Genomic DNA, 13,270 nt, shown 5'->3' on the forward strand with positions numbered 1-13,270 from the left:
CTGGTGCCAGGCATAAAAGTGGCACCCTAGGGCACCTCCTCAGAACACTTTCTGGGCCTGCGGAAGAGCAGAGGACTGGAACTGCTGTCTATGATCTGAGAAAAGTACAGAAAGACTGAAGTTGTTCCCTCCATGTGCAGAGCAAAGAAGTGGACTCCAAAGTGCAGTTGGCTGACCTCCAATGAGGTTGCCGGGGCGCAACAAGCTGCAAGAGGATTTTTCCTGAAAGTGCCCAGCTTACCACGCAATTGGTCTCTGTACGACATCCTGAGAGTCTCTGCCTTCCTCTGACGCCACAAGCAGAAAAAAGCTTTCTTCTGGATTCTTTTCTTTGCTAAGGTATCAGATTCAAGTCAGGAATGAGGGAGGTCAGGTCCTCTCGTTTTCCGAATCCCACGTTGCTATGCATTGTCCCTCAAATCCGCAGAGTAAAAGCACCTTCCAGCACCTCGCTCTTCTCCAAGTTCCTCAGGATGATTCTGTAAGACCTCCTCTCCTGGTGTTATGCAGACTCTTCTAGAAGCTTCACTAAATGCAGAAAACTCTTCTTCTCTTGAGGATGGTTGACTCCACCTGGATTGAAAATAGAATGCTTAACACCATGGAATGGCCACCCTGCTTCAGGTTATCCAATAGCTCACATTTTACATCTAACTTTAGCACAATGTCAGTGGCACAGTTCTGCAGAGAATAGCTCCTCAAAATTCTCAGCTTCTGATTTCTTTCTTCTTTTTTTCTTTTCAATTTGATCATTGCCTGGTGATTCGGTACCTTGCTGGCAGTCCTTGGCAATTTTGCTGCTGTAGCACACAAGTAGTCACCTTCAAGTTGAGGTCTACAGGCTTCACTTTCATACGAATAGGCCACGTTACAACGCATGCGATACATCGCATGTCATTACAACGCGCTCTTTACAATGACCGCGTTGTGGCATACCATTACAACTCAAGTCGTTTCTGTCGGGGGCGCTGGATGTTGGCATAGTATAATTTACTATTCCAACTCCAGTCTGTGCAACAGTAGGGAAGGTGTTGGATTTTAAATCCAACATCTTCTGTCCCCTTCAGCAAGTTGTTGTAACGACTTGCTTTGGAATGGTTTGCGATGTAACAACACGGTCATTGTACCGACTGCGTTGTAATGGCATGCAATGTAAACAATGTTTCCTCTTTCATACAATGAAGCATTGTTCTCTTTCACCTAGATAGTTTTGCTTCTTCCATTCTCGTTATGTTCCCTAGCTCCCATTTTGTACAGGTGGCTTGGTGCTTAGTGACCACTGACTTGGTTCTTCTTTTTACTTTCAGCGCTTTTACTACAAATCACGGCTTGCAGTTTACCAATGTAGTAATCAGTAGCCATTTAGAAGGAATATACATGTTCATCCATTGGAAGGCACCTGCCCACAAAGCACAGTGTCGTGGAGCGTGGCCCACAGCCTCTGCCATCTTGCTAGGGGTTCAAACCAGAGATAGTTCCAGTCCTTTTCACCACAGACAGGAAGGAGGCTGCAACTGCATCCAGCTATCATCTAGGTCTCCTTTGATGTACTTAGTCTGCCAACTCCTTCCCCCGAGTGCTGCTCCAAGATTACCAGTGACTATGCCTCATGGCACGTCTATCGGACATCGTACACGCTCAACGATCTGTCACATATTGCTTATGCCCTGCAGGCCTCCATTCATCGTGGGCAAAGGAGAGGGCTGGCCTCTAGTATGCCACCACTGATTGAGCCTACTTGATGTGCATTGCGTAGAGTACCAGAGAAGTCAGGAAGGAGTGTAGACTCATCCAAATTGTCTGCAGGAATAGTGACCTTTCATAATCATATTCGCTTTATTCAATCATTAAAAAACAATCATAAAACCCAAAAAAATACAGATATTAAATACATAAAATATATAAAACATCCAAAGAGGAGGGTTACTATCAAGTCATACTAGCATAAGCGAAAATAAAAATTAACATTAAAAGTGTTGAAACAACTCATAATATGTTTGCTGCCTCTCAGTCGCGTGTGGCCCATGTGCAGGCCAGTGCCTCCGTCTTCCGGGTTTGCGCCAAAATAGGGGCGCAAACCCGGAAGGCTGAGACGCTGGCCTGCACACGGGCCACACGCGACTGAGAGGCAGCAAACAGATATTATGAGGGCAATCGCTACAAACTAGGAAGAAAACCTTTGGATTTGTGGACCTGATTTGGATTGAGTAGAGAGGAGCGTGATTTTGGGCAACAAGTAGCCCCTGCTCCTTACCAAGGCCGGATTGTGATATCAAATTGATGATTATGAAGCAACAGTCTTTTTACTCGAGAGTATTTTGAGTACCAAATTGAGGACGGAGCTGTCCAGATATATATGACTACAGCGAGGCACCATTCCTAAGAGAAGATAAAGCCCTGATGAAGCCGTAGGGTAACCCAACCATGGCGAAACGCGTTGGCACAAGGGGATTGGAGTGTGACGAAAATAAAGAAAAGAACTGCAAGAGCCCCATTGACAATTTGTGTTGATACTTTATATTATTTCTGTATCTAGACATTTATACGTGATTGCGTGCTCCAAAAACTATTGTATTCAACTAACTAGCAGTGTCAGGATGTATCTGTAGGCCCTATTTTCATCTGTCTGCAGGGCGCTCACGTTCTAATAACCCCCAGAGCCCATAGCCATAGGTTAGAACAGGTAAGCACTTTTTTTTGTAGATCTCAAAGAGTGGACCTATGGGTTTTCTGCCAGTTGAATAAAAACTCAACATCATTTGGGAATCCCAGGTTCCATTTCAACAGACTGTCTAGAAGTTCCTTGTGAGTCAAAGGTGACGCCTAAATAGGGACATTTGTGTGTTCTGGCTATGAGTTTACCCAGTGTGGCCTAGCTGCAGCGCTTGAGATTCTTCGGTCCACGTGCCAAAACAAAGGTCCTAGAACGGTTAGTTTCAAGATTCGATTTGGCCATAACATTTACAATCCAGTGACCTTTCATTCCAGTGTGGGCAAAATCCATAGAACTTTAATCGGTCTCCTGCAGTGCTTTTTGGTTGCGTATAGGCAGCGCTCTGTAACGGAGGCACATAGATTTGTAACTCTTTTTTGGCTCCAGTCAGCCTCATTGTCATTCTGATGTAAAATAAGTTCTATAATTTCATACATATCTTGTTTATGTTTAGGCATTACTGCACTAAGGGATCAATGTAGGATTTTGCATTTCCTAAATTGCGAAAATTAAGGAATCGCAATTTAGGAATTGCAAAATCCTATGCATCAAGAAATCCTAAAAGTTTTTAGGATTTCTTAATTTTCGGTATTTGCGATTCCTTAATTGCGAATAGCAATTAAGGAATGGCATTACATTGATTCCGAATCAATGCCGTTTTGCACTTTTTTATTTTGCGAATCCCATTTGTTTGATGCATTGCATGGGTGTAGAGGGGGGTCCTAAGGACCCCCCCCTGCACCCCTGAAATGTATTTTAAAGTGCATGTTTCACACACACATGTCCTAAGGACATGTGTGTCTGTAACATGAAAGTTTAAAAAATGCATTTATGAGCATTTTCATAACTTTTCGCAAATTACCACGAGGTTCAACCTCGTGGTAATTTGCACCCCCTAATTGCTAATTCTCAATTTGAAAAAGAATCATGCATTGCTTTTAAGGAATCGCTATTTTGCGATTCCTTAAAAGCAATCGCATTTTTGGAAATCACTAAAAATTGCGATTTTCACAAAAATGTATGATGCATCCCAAAAACTTATTTAGGAATCGCAAACGGCCGAATTTACCGATTCGCACCGTTTGCACTTCCTAAATAGGTTGATGCATGTGCCCCTAAGAGTGATAGTGTTGAACTGTCTCTTTTAAAAATTAAATTAAATTATATTACTCCTAATCTAACTGTAATACAACTGTTTCAGAATCACAAATGACCTATACAGCAGTGAGTAAATCTCCTGTTTTGCATCTCTAACTGATTTACCCTTATAATGGTCTTCACAATGGTTTGTTGCCTCTTAACAGTTTTGGACACATGATGAGCAAAGAAAAACGGGATTCCATTAGTAAGGAAGATTTGGCTAAAGCAACACTGGTCACCATCACTAATAACATTGGCTCCATTGCTCGCATGTGTGCCCTGAACGAGGTAAGTGAAGACTTTCACTGTGCGCTGTCTCTTACAATTCAGCATTGAAGATTTTAACTACATTTATTTGTCCAATCAGGTACTTGGGAAGATTTCTCCTGTACAAAAGTAAATGTGCGTAGTTCTTTTGAAGACTTTTAGTAAATCTTATACGGCATAAACCTATTTTTACAATGATTTTTATTTGGAACACTGTACATCACTGACTGCAAATGCTTTTTCCTATCTGCACTCTTGATATTTGTCACTGGAGGGCGAAACATACTGTACCGATGGTAAAAGTAAACTTTGGACTGTACATCACTGCTTTTGGACTAGTAATGACACCAAACTATTTTTCTATGTTTTTATATTTTGTTACACATTATACAAGAAGCAAATTGCAGAGAATCTAGCTCCTAGTAATACTGATAGACTCTGCTTATTTTTGAGAGCTGATCCTCAAATGTTTTGTAAAGTCTGTTTCCCCAACAGAGAGGATCAGCAGGATCTACTGCCCCAGTCCTGATGCCTTCATGTTCAGCCAGACAGTATTTTCCTCGTTTCCCCTGTTACTTAGAGGCTAAACTTGGATGCCATAAATAACTGTTACGGGGTTGTAACTAAAACCTCAAAGCCTTTTATCTGAGAACCTATCCTTAAATGTGGTTAAGATGCTTCTTCTGGTGTTGGATTTATTATACCTGCTGCCTGCTTCGTTGTAGGTCAGTACTTCAGTTCAACATGCTTACTTCTACAGAAAGATCTGAGGAGAGTTTTTTTTCTTCGCTGTTAGTGATAGAGTTGTTTGTTGAATTTGTTTTTAACATTGAAATGTATTATTGATGTAATCGATAAATGGAACTAATGCTATCTAACGAAAGAACCAAACAAAATCAAACCAAGTAGGCTAACTGGTCTTGTAACAATGTGAACCTCCTTCCAATTCTGAGTGCTATGTCTAATCTAACTGCATTTTTGATCATCTTTGGTGACAAATGTGTGCACCACAGTTGAGTCGATTTTCAGTGTGTGCTATTCACATTCTAAGATGATATTCAATACATTTTCTTACTGTAGTGCATTAAACCGAATGAATGTGTCACATTTAAAAAAACAAAAACACGTTATGCTGAAGATACAAATTACACCTTCTCACTCCACTCTCCCCATCCATTTCAGACCATAATCCCTGCAAGGGTTTATACAGGATAGATGATTTACTCATGGGTATTTTTTCAGTGTTTTTAGTCAGTGATTATTATATCAGATAGGGTTCATTCATCCCCAATGTCTTTTGTGTGCGTCACTTCAGACTTTGAATCGAGAGTTAAAGGTGTTGGTATTAAATCAGTTACACCTCTTTATTTAAAATAACAACAGAATGTATTACATTTATTTGAAATGCAAATAAAAGAACAATCTATATTAAAAAGAACATGGATACCTAATTATAGGTTTCTAACTAGGAGATTTGAAGATTAAATAACCAAACTCTTCAACGTAAAATAATATTTTCAAAAACGGAAGATAAGCAGGCATTGGCATACACTGTAGTTCAGACTTAATATTGATTTGCTAACACATACAAACATCATTTTTTTCCATGTTGGAAATTAAAGCCATACCTGTTGGCTTTGCGTTGCTTGTATATAGTGGCAAATGTATACAGCAATAACTCATCAGTTTCGTTTGCTTAACCTAAATGTGAAGAAGTCTTACAAATGTCCATTGGAAAGCATTGCATGATAGCGGTAAAGAGGAGACTTCTTCGAGCCAGTTCAAGAACACCCACATTCTCCCTGTTTTAAGCTTCTTTACAGTGTTGCCTTGTGGCATGGAGTTCAAGCAGCATTGTACAGGGCTATCAAAGCATGGAGAACTGCAGCAGTATCTACAGAGTCGACAAACATCAACACAACATGGATTCTTGCAGAGCTTGATATTTTCAAATGTTACTAATTGTTATCTAATGGGAATAACACTCAACCCCTCCCTCTACCTTGCCTTTCATAGGTTCCTTCAGGATAAACATCTCTTAATGATGCCATGGCCTTAGTTGGGCAGTCACACAACCTACCCCCCCAGTTTTTGATATCTCTGAAGCGCATTTTCTATCCAATTGTTCCTACGGGATAGATCGTCCAGATATGCCTGTTAGTTAAACATGATCATAGCGTGGCTTTGTTTGCTTAGTACATCAAAATTACCCTTTCTCCTCCTCTTTTTACGTGTTCCAAATTGTTGGCCAGCCTTTGCTTGGTTACTTGTGATATCCTATGTAGAATGTTGATTCTTTGGAATGCACTGCCTTGTGTATATTATGATATTTGTGTATCATGAGTCACTCAATCAGCTAATAAAACTGACATTGCTGTAGAAATGATGGCGGCTGCCACTGTCTTCATTAACCTTCTATCTTCACCATACATTTGCTGTCAGTATCTTACAGGTCCAAAACATCTAATACTAGTATTGAAAAGCAGCCACTTCTTTGCACCTCAACGTAAACTAAATATGGCATCAAGAAAGTATCACCACTTGGTTTGTGTACATTACATGGAGGTTATCTATGATGGTGTGCAGATAGTATGCCACTTCTGTCTTCCTGTGGCTCATTTCCTCCCTGGCTCTAGAACGCGAAAATATACATCACAGCAGGTGCAAGTAGAGAAAATAAACAATGGCTTTGCAGAAAACTGAAAAACACAATATAAGGGAGGCCCTCATTTAAAAATAGAAACAAGAAACATTCTTGCAGAGAAGCATGTAGGCACAGAGTGCAACCAAGGGTTTTGTGTCACATTCCTAAAAAAAAAAAAAGGTAAACACTAGGACGTGAGGTGGGGCATTGAGGACCTGAAAAGTAAGGCCATGAGGGCCACAGAGGACATTTCGTCACCATTTCCATGTGGCAAGTTGCCTCCGCAGCCCCTTGTAGAGTCTGACCAACATGAGAGTTCAGAGGAGAAGTTTCTTTATTCACACCCCCTTCTCACTAACGTTGTAACGTTGTTACACTCACTTTGCATGGACACTTCACTCTTCTGACTGCTCATCTTCATACAACTAATTAAACTCTGTTGTGCAATGGCAACCCTTGAAGTGTGTGAAAAGCCACCCTTAGATACAAAAAGCTAAATGTATATCTTTCTAAATGTATATTGTGTGCTACGTACGTACTAAATTACAATTACCCAGTGTCTTAGTTTCCAAGAGTTCCCTATGTGTTGTCCGTATAGGGCATGTATTCAGTTTGTAGTGAGAAGAACGGTAAACATCTAGTTCAAAGTTCTTTCCTTCAGTGTCCGATCAGTACTACTACTATTTATCATGATCGACGTTGCTGTCCACTAGACATCTAGCCTACCTTGGCTACTGGTGGGCAGGACAAAATCTACACAGGATCCTGGACATCAGTCCCCCTTTCTGTCGTGGTGCCATGTTGGATTTGGTGGTACGGAAGGGGTTTCTTTCTACAGAAAGCTATCTTGCCCTGTATGATGCTTCTGGTCTAATTCAAGCTTGTTCGCTCATGGGTGTTTTTGTATAGATGTGGGTTGAGGGCTTGTTGCCTCATGATGGCCTGTAGATGCATCCTATGCAACAACTTTTGTCCCAATAATGGAATCATGAGTCCCATCCCTCGGCCACACCCCATCCCCCAGTATGTACTGCTACTTAATATTCATAGTGTGAAGGGGATATATAATGGTGGTCCTTTGAGAGAGTAAGTAGGCAGATCTATTGTTTTTGTTATGGAGTCAACAATGCTGAAAGCAACCACGTGGCTTTGCTTACGCGTCATCCTGCTGCATTCCAAGACAACTGCCTCTTCAAAGTTTAATTTGGAAGCTTCTCAGTTCCGTGCAAATTCACGACATCTAATAAGCGGACAATGTCTCTCGAATTCTCATTGGAAGGTGAATATAGTGATGGTGTTGAATCATTTCTTTTTGACTGCAGGATTTTTAGTGCACACTAACCACACAACTACATTATTTTACTAAAAAAGCATGCTGTTTTTGGTCTTCATCTAGGCTTTGGAGCGGAGTGTACTTATCAAAGAAATTGAGTTTTAAGATGTTGACCAATCTGATGTACAGTACTCTAAAACAGACTGCCATTTCTTCCAACAATCCAGTTGGTCTCTCTTTGTCCAAGATGTCCGCTCCTCTGTGCTGCTGTTCGGTGCTGCAGGAGAAAACCAGATGTTGCACTGTTTGCTGATAATGTGGCAGCATTACACTTTTCTTACGGGCTACCAAATTGCACTGCCTAGATGTATATACTTCTATTATTTCTCTAACCAGCTGCCTAGTGTAAGAAGGTGTAATGGACTCTGGCAGATAGTTCACTCAAGCTTAGTTGGGTGTAGACAAAAATTACAGACTTCCTTGTATCTGGCCTGTGAACAGAAGAACATGGTTGCAGGCTCTCCTGGGCCACAGGAACCACGATACCCAATGGTGTGATTTTTTGCATTCTGTTTTGAATTTGTGGCTTCATCGAGAGAACTTCATAAGGGAACATAGGAAGGTCCTCAGCATGCACAAGTGTTTGAATTCCTCTCCATGGGTACACATACTCTTCAAAATTAGTCCGGGCACTTTGTTGGTCATGTTCAGACTTCTCTACAGTAAAGCCTAAAACTGAAGTGTGACCTCTGTCTGTGGAGTGTTGTGAAAACTCACACTTCGAATACCCGTTTCCTGGTGAATTTCACTCGATTGTTTGGATTCATACCTAGTGTTGTCCCCTCCCATTGCGCTTTAGCTGTTTTGCCATGTTAGGAGCTAGGAAGTTGCATCGCTGATTTAAAAAGTGTGCATCACTGTCTGGTTGCTTACATTCTCCATTTCAGCTCTCCGGGGCATCTCACTGGGAAGCCTGCACACATATTTAGCACTTCTAAAAATTGACTCGAGTGAGGAACGAGAATAGGTACCTAAATGTTTATATATTGCCCTCCATCATCTTACATTGGCAACACGGCACATTTTAATGTGCCAACATTTTGTAGCTTGAAAGCATCCCACAATATGTTTCTTTATGTACCTTTGAATGATGCGAAGACTGATTTGAATCTGCAACTTTTAAAGAATAATATGCCACTAATGTGATGACACCTTGAGTCCATGACAACCAACTTACTTTGCATGTTTGCTTCGCATTTATGTATGTCTTTCTCTTTTTAAACTTCCAGAATATCGATAGGGTTGTTTTTGTTGGAAACTTTCTGAGAATCAATATGGTGTCCATGAAGCTGCTTGCCTACGCCATGGATTACTGGTCAAACGGACAGTTGAAAGCCCTGTTTCTGGAGCATGAGGTACAGCATAAGTACAACACGAGTTTGGAAAACAGTGCTGAAGTTACACAAACCTACAATCAAATTTCTTTTAATAACAAGTGTAAAGACGTTTTATTTTACTCTGTGTATGGTGAATTATTTTCCTTTTTTTGTCTTTTAGCTGGCCCTGATTGTATAAAATGCATGCATTAATGTACAGATTGCTTTAATATTTTAAAGTTGTGAGGTTCATTGTGTCTGTTGTGTTTTAAACGTTGCTCCCTTTTGCTTTATTATTATATGTTAATGGGTTGGAGTTTCGTGTTGTTTCACTTTTTCCATACAAAGGAAACTTGAGACCAGCCATGCATCAGTTCTTTTAAGATTATAGTGTGTTCTAATCCCCTCTTTTGGATCTTCAGTGCTGTCAATACCATGGTAGGGTCTGGTCATTTCTGAAATGATGAATCACATTGACTCACCATAAAGAAAGTTCTTGGAGAGCTGAGAATGCTAGGCAAACTACCCTGCAGATGTTTCACTTGACATGCGAGCATGTGGATGTGTCAAATGCTGGGTATTTTCCTGGGCTTTAATATGTGCAAACAAGCTTTACTGAGCTCCCACTTGATGTAAAAAGCATAAGATAATGTAATGGGTCTCCCTTCAGGTCCTGGTTCATACACTATGGATTAGATTCTCACACCGTGTATAGCTTGAAGTTCTGATAGCAAAACGGCTTTCCATCCCAACCATACATCAGAAGCAGAACTTATTCGTTGCCACTAGTCATTAATGGACTACCGACCAATACTTTTGTGACAGAAGAGTCTGCGTTTTTCTGGGTTAAAGTACTTCAGGGGTTTCTTATTTGGTTGGACCAGCTGTTATAAACTACCCCCACGTTTTCCTCCATGCTGCCACATTTACTCCACCCCGTCTCACTCAGTCATCTTACCCCTAGTTACTCCACTGCTTTTTGACAACATTGTTGATTCCGGAAATCCGTACAGTTGGTGGCACTTGCACTGCTTAATCAGGGTGCAGATCGAAGTTATTTTCTGTGAGCAAGGGCTCTGGTAGTATTTGGACCCTCTCTGACCTTTGTATACTCAGCCTGTTCCCTGTGAAGGAGCCCTTTATCATTGTTTCGCTATATAAAATCATATCTGCTTCTTCAGACAAAGTCTAGGTCTGTACAGTGGACTTGAAAGAATGGGTAAATTGTCTGCACAGGGTTAACCCATAGTGTACGTATTACAACTCCTGTTGTACCCTGAACATGTCACCATGTATCTTTAAAAAAAGTCTTGGTAGTGGTGGAAGATCACTTTAGATGTCAAGGGACCTGCAACCGTCCATATCTGGTGAGAGCAGTCTTGCCCAAGGCTCCTCCCAGCAAGTACCCTCTCTCCATTTAGGCTCCAAATTCTTCTCTAGTCCATGCGCAGGGCTGTCCTACTATGGTGTCTAGCTAAGCCCTACCTTCTCCCTACTGGTAAAGACAGTTAGACCTCAAGATGTGACTTCAAGAATCAAGACCATCAGTGAAGATAACAAGGACTCCCCTACTGACCAGACCTATCTCATTTACAAATAATGTTAATGCTCACTTAGAAATACATCACACACTCAGTAGAAGAGAGGTCAGGTAGGAATTTTCCTGGAAATTGAGAGTTGAAATGACTGAAAAAAAATGGTTAAACACCGGTCACAGATTTTACTTTTGACCTATGATCTTAACAGTTTTACATAGATCTGCTTAGCTAAAGTTAAAAAATAGTTTATACACTCAGATCGTAAGGCTCCTGTAAGGATTTGTCAATTCCTGTTATCACTCATGTGACTCTGTTTTGTAAGTCCACAAGTTGTTTTCCTTTAAGAGACTAACGAGATTATCGCTAAATTTCTATTTTCATTTTCCACAGAAAGATAAACGACTTCTCGTCGTAACTCAAACATAAATTTACATCAAGAGCAGCTTTCTGCATTAGATACACTTTTTACACTTCTGACCTCTGAAGTATTTCCACAGATAATATGCCAATTATTTCTTAGTTTTGAGCTGCTTAAATTGTATTACCCACTTCCTGCTAACTCGAGCGCTCATGATGCTCCACAATAAAAAATTAAATGTTTAACTTTAGCAGGGTCACACAAAAGAGTTAAAAACTATCTTGCCTAGGAGCCCAAACATCTTTAAGATAAGACAAGGTGGAGAAACCAAGTCCGAGGTAGAGGGGAGGAGAAGAGGTTTAGATAGATAAATAGAATAGACAGAGGTCAAAGAGAGAAGGTTCCCTTTCCCATGAGTGCCCTTGGAAGGTGGGTTACCTGGGCAATACCCCGCATTGTCCATGTTTTAAAACGTCTATTATGTTGTCCTGGCAGAAACTATGTATGTGTCATTGTGGTAGGGCTTAGAGGATGGTAATACATACAACAGAAACTGGTGCATGCAGACGTAAGTGTAAAAAGAATCCCATGTGAATTTTGCAGCCAAGCGAAATGCTTCTCCTACCACAGTAGTTGAGTAAGTGTTGGTAATTTCTCCATTTGGTACTGGCATATGTAATGCTAAAACAGATTGAAGTTCATGAACAAATTTCTAGTTTAACAAACCTGTAAGGCCTAGTTTCCATTGTTTCTCTACCTGTAAGCAGTTTTTATGCACATGATTTCTTCAAACGTGTTTATAATAATTGCCACATCTTTATCATTGTTCCTTTTCTTAGGGTTATTTCGGAGCTGTTGGGGCACTACTGGAGTTGTTGAAAATGACAGACCATCAATGAAGAATACACTGGAAGTGTTGCACTCTCTGAAACTGCTGCTGAAATTACTAAAAGGCTCCGGAGGGAGGGGAATGAAGCCATTCTAACAGTTGTTCCTGCTGGATTTGTAAATAATGTAAAATCGTTTTAGCCAACTATCCGATTTTGGGTTTTGAAGTTGTAAATCAAAATTCGAGCTTGGGATAAAATAATTGTTTTCTGTTGACTGTATTTTTAAATGAAACAAATGTGCGAAATGGCCAAATATAGTGAAACAATTTTATGTATTTAATAAGCTGTATACTATTTAAATAGGACCTACATGTGAGAAACCATGTTTTCTTCCTCTTATTGGGTTTACTGATTCATATGACAAATGTCCTTTTTCCGCCAGCCAAGGCATTTTCCTCTTGTATTTTTCATGACATTTCATGATTTTAGATCTTGGTTTCAAATGAAACTATAAAGCTGGTGCATGTACTGTAACACTAAGATCTTTGATTCTGCTGCACTTGTATTTAAAAAAAGAGTCATGCAAAATCGATTTATCTATAAAAAAAAAACATGAAAACGTTGACCTTCGTTTGAAATTGTGACTTTATATTTGTAGTTGGAAAATGCTTTTTCGGGTTGATGAATTCTGTTTAAAACAATAATGTTTCTGCATCCTGCTTGCAGAGCTTTCAGTACTCCTGGCTTATAGCTCTGAAGAAGGCAATAAACAGGATTGCTTTTTGGAATACAATTCTGATGTTACCTTAAGCATATAATTATAATGTTGTACATTTTTTTTAGCAGAAACAAATGAGCACAGCTCTTATGCCCTGCATGGACAAATGAAACCACACTTCGCTACTGCAGTAAGATTAAATTACCACATAAGAGACTTTCGCATTGAGGTGTTTGATAAGTTGGCTGCCCAGCCATGGAGTTAAGGATCATGTGCTTTCTTGTACTGTGTCCAAAGATGTAGTGGGCAGATGAAAAACTCTTATTAACCTTAACCAGATGAGTTTTTGACAACCATTTATTGGCTAGGCCAGGCTGTGCAATACAATGATCCCAAATACATTTTAATATAAC

General features: G+C 40.2%; 1 protein-coding gene across 2 annotated transcripts in view; it reads left to right on the plus strand.

Annotated features, from left to right (window-relative positions):
* PANK1 (pantothenate kinase 1) overlaps positions 1-12,762 on the plus strand; it is a 153,547-nt gene extending 140,785 nt beyond the window's left edge. For both annotated transcript variants that reach the window (XM_078642922.1, XM_078642923.1), the window contains exons 5-7: positions 4,018-4,141; positions 9,327-9,452; positions 12,149-12,762. In XM_078642922.1, coding sequence (XP_078499048.1) covers positions 4,018-4,141; positions 9,327-9,452; positions 12,149-12,208 — 310 coding nt within the window. In that variant the 3' untranslated portion in view covers positions 12,209-12,762. The remainder of the gene's footprint in view (positions 1-4,017; positions 4,142-9,326; positions 9,453-12,148) is intronic.
* The last annotated feature ends 508 nt before the right edge of the window (positions 12,763-13,270 follow it).

This window comes from Lissotriton helveticus, chromosome 5_1 (assembly GCF_964261635.1).
Source record: "Lissotriton helveticus chromosome 5_1, aLisHel1.1, whole genome shotgun sequence".
Classification (NCBI taxonomy): domain Eukaryota; kingdom Metazoa; phylum Chordata; class Amphibia; order Caudata; family Salamandridae; genus Lissotriton; species Lissotriton helveticus.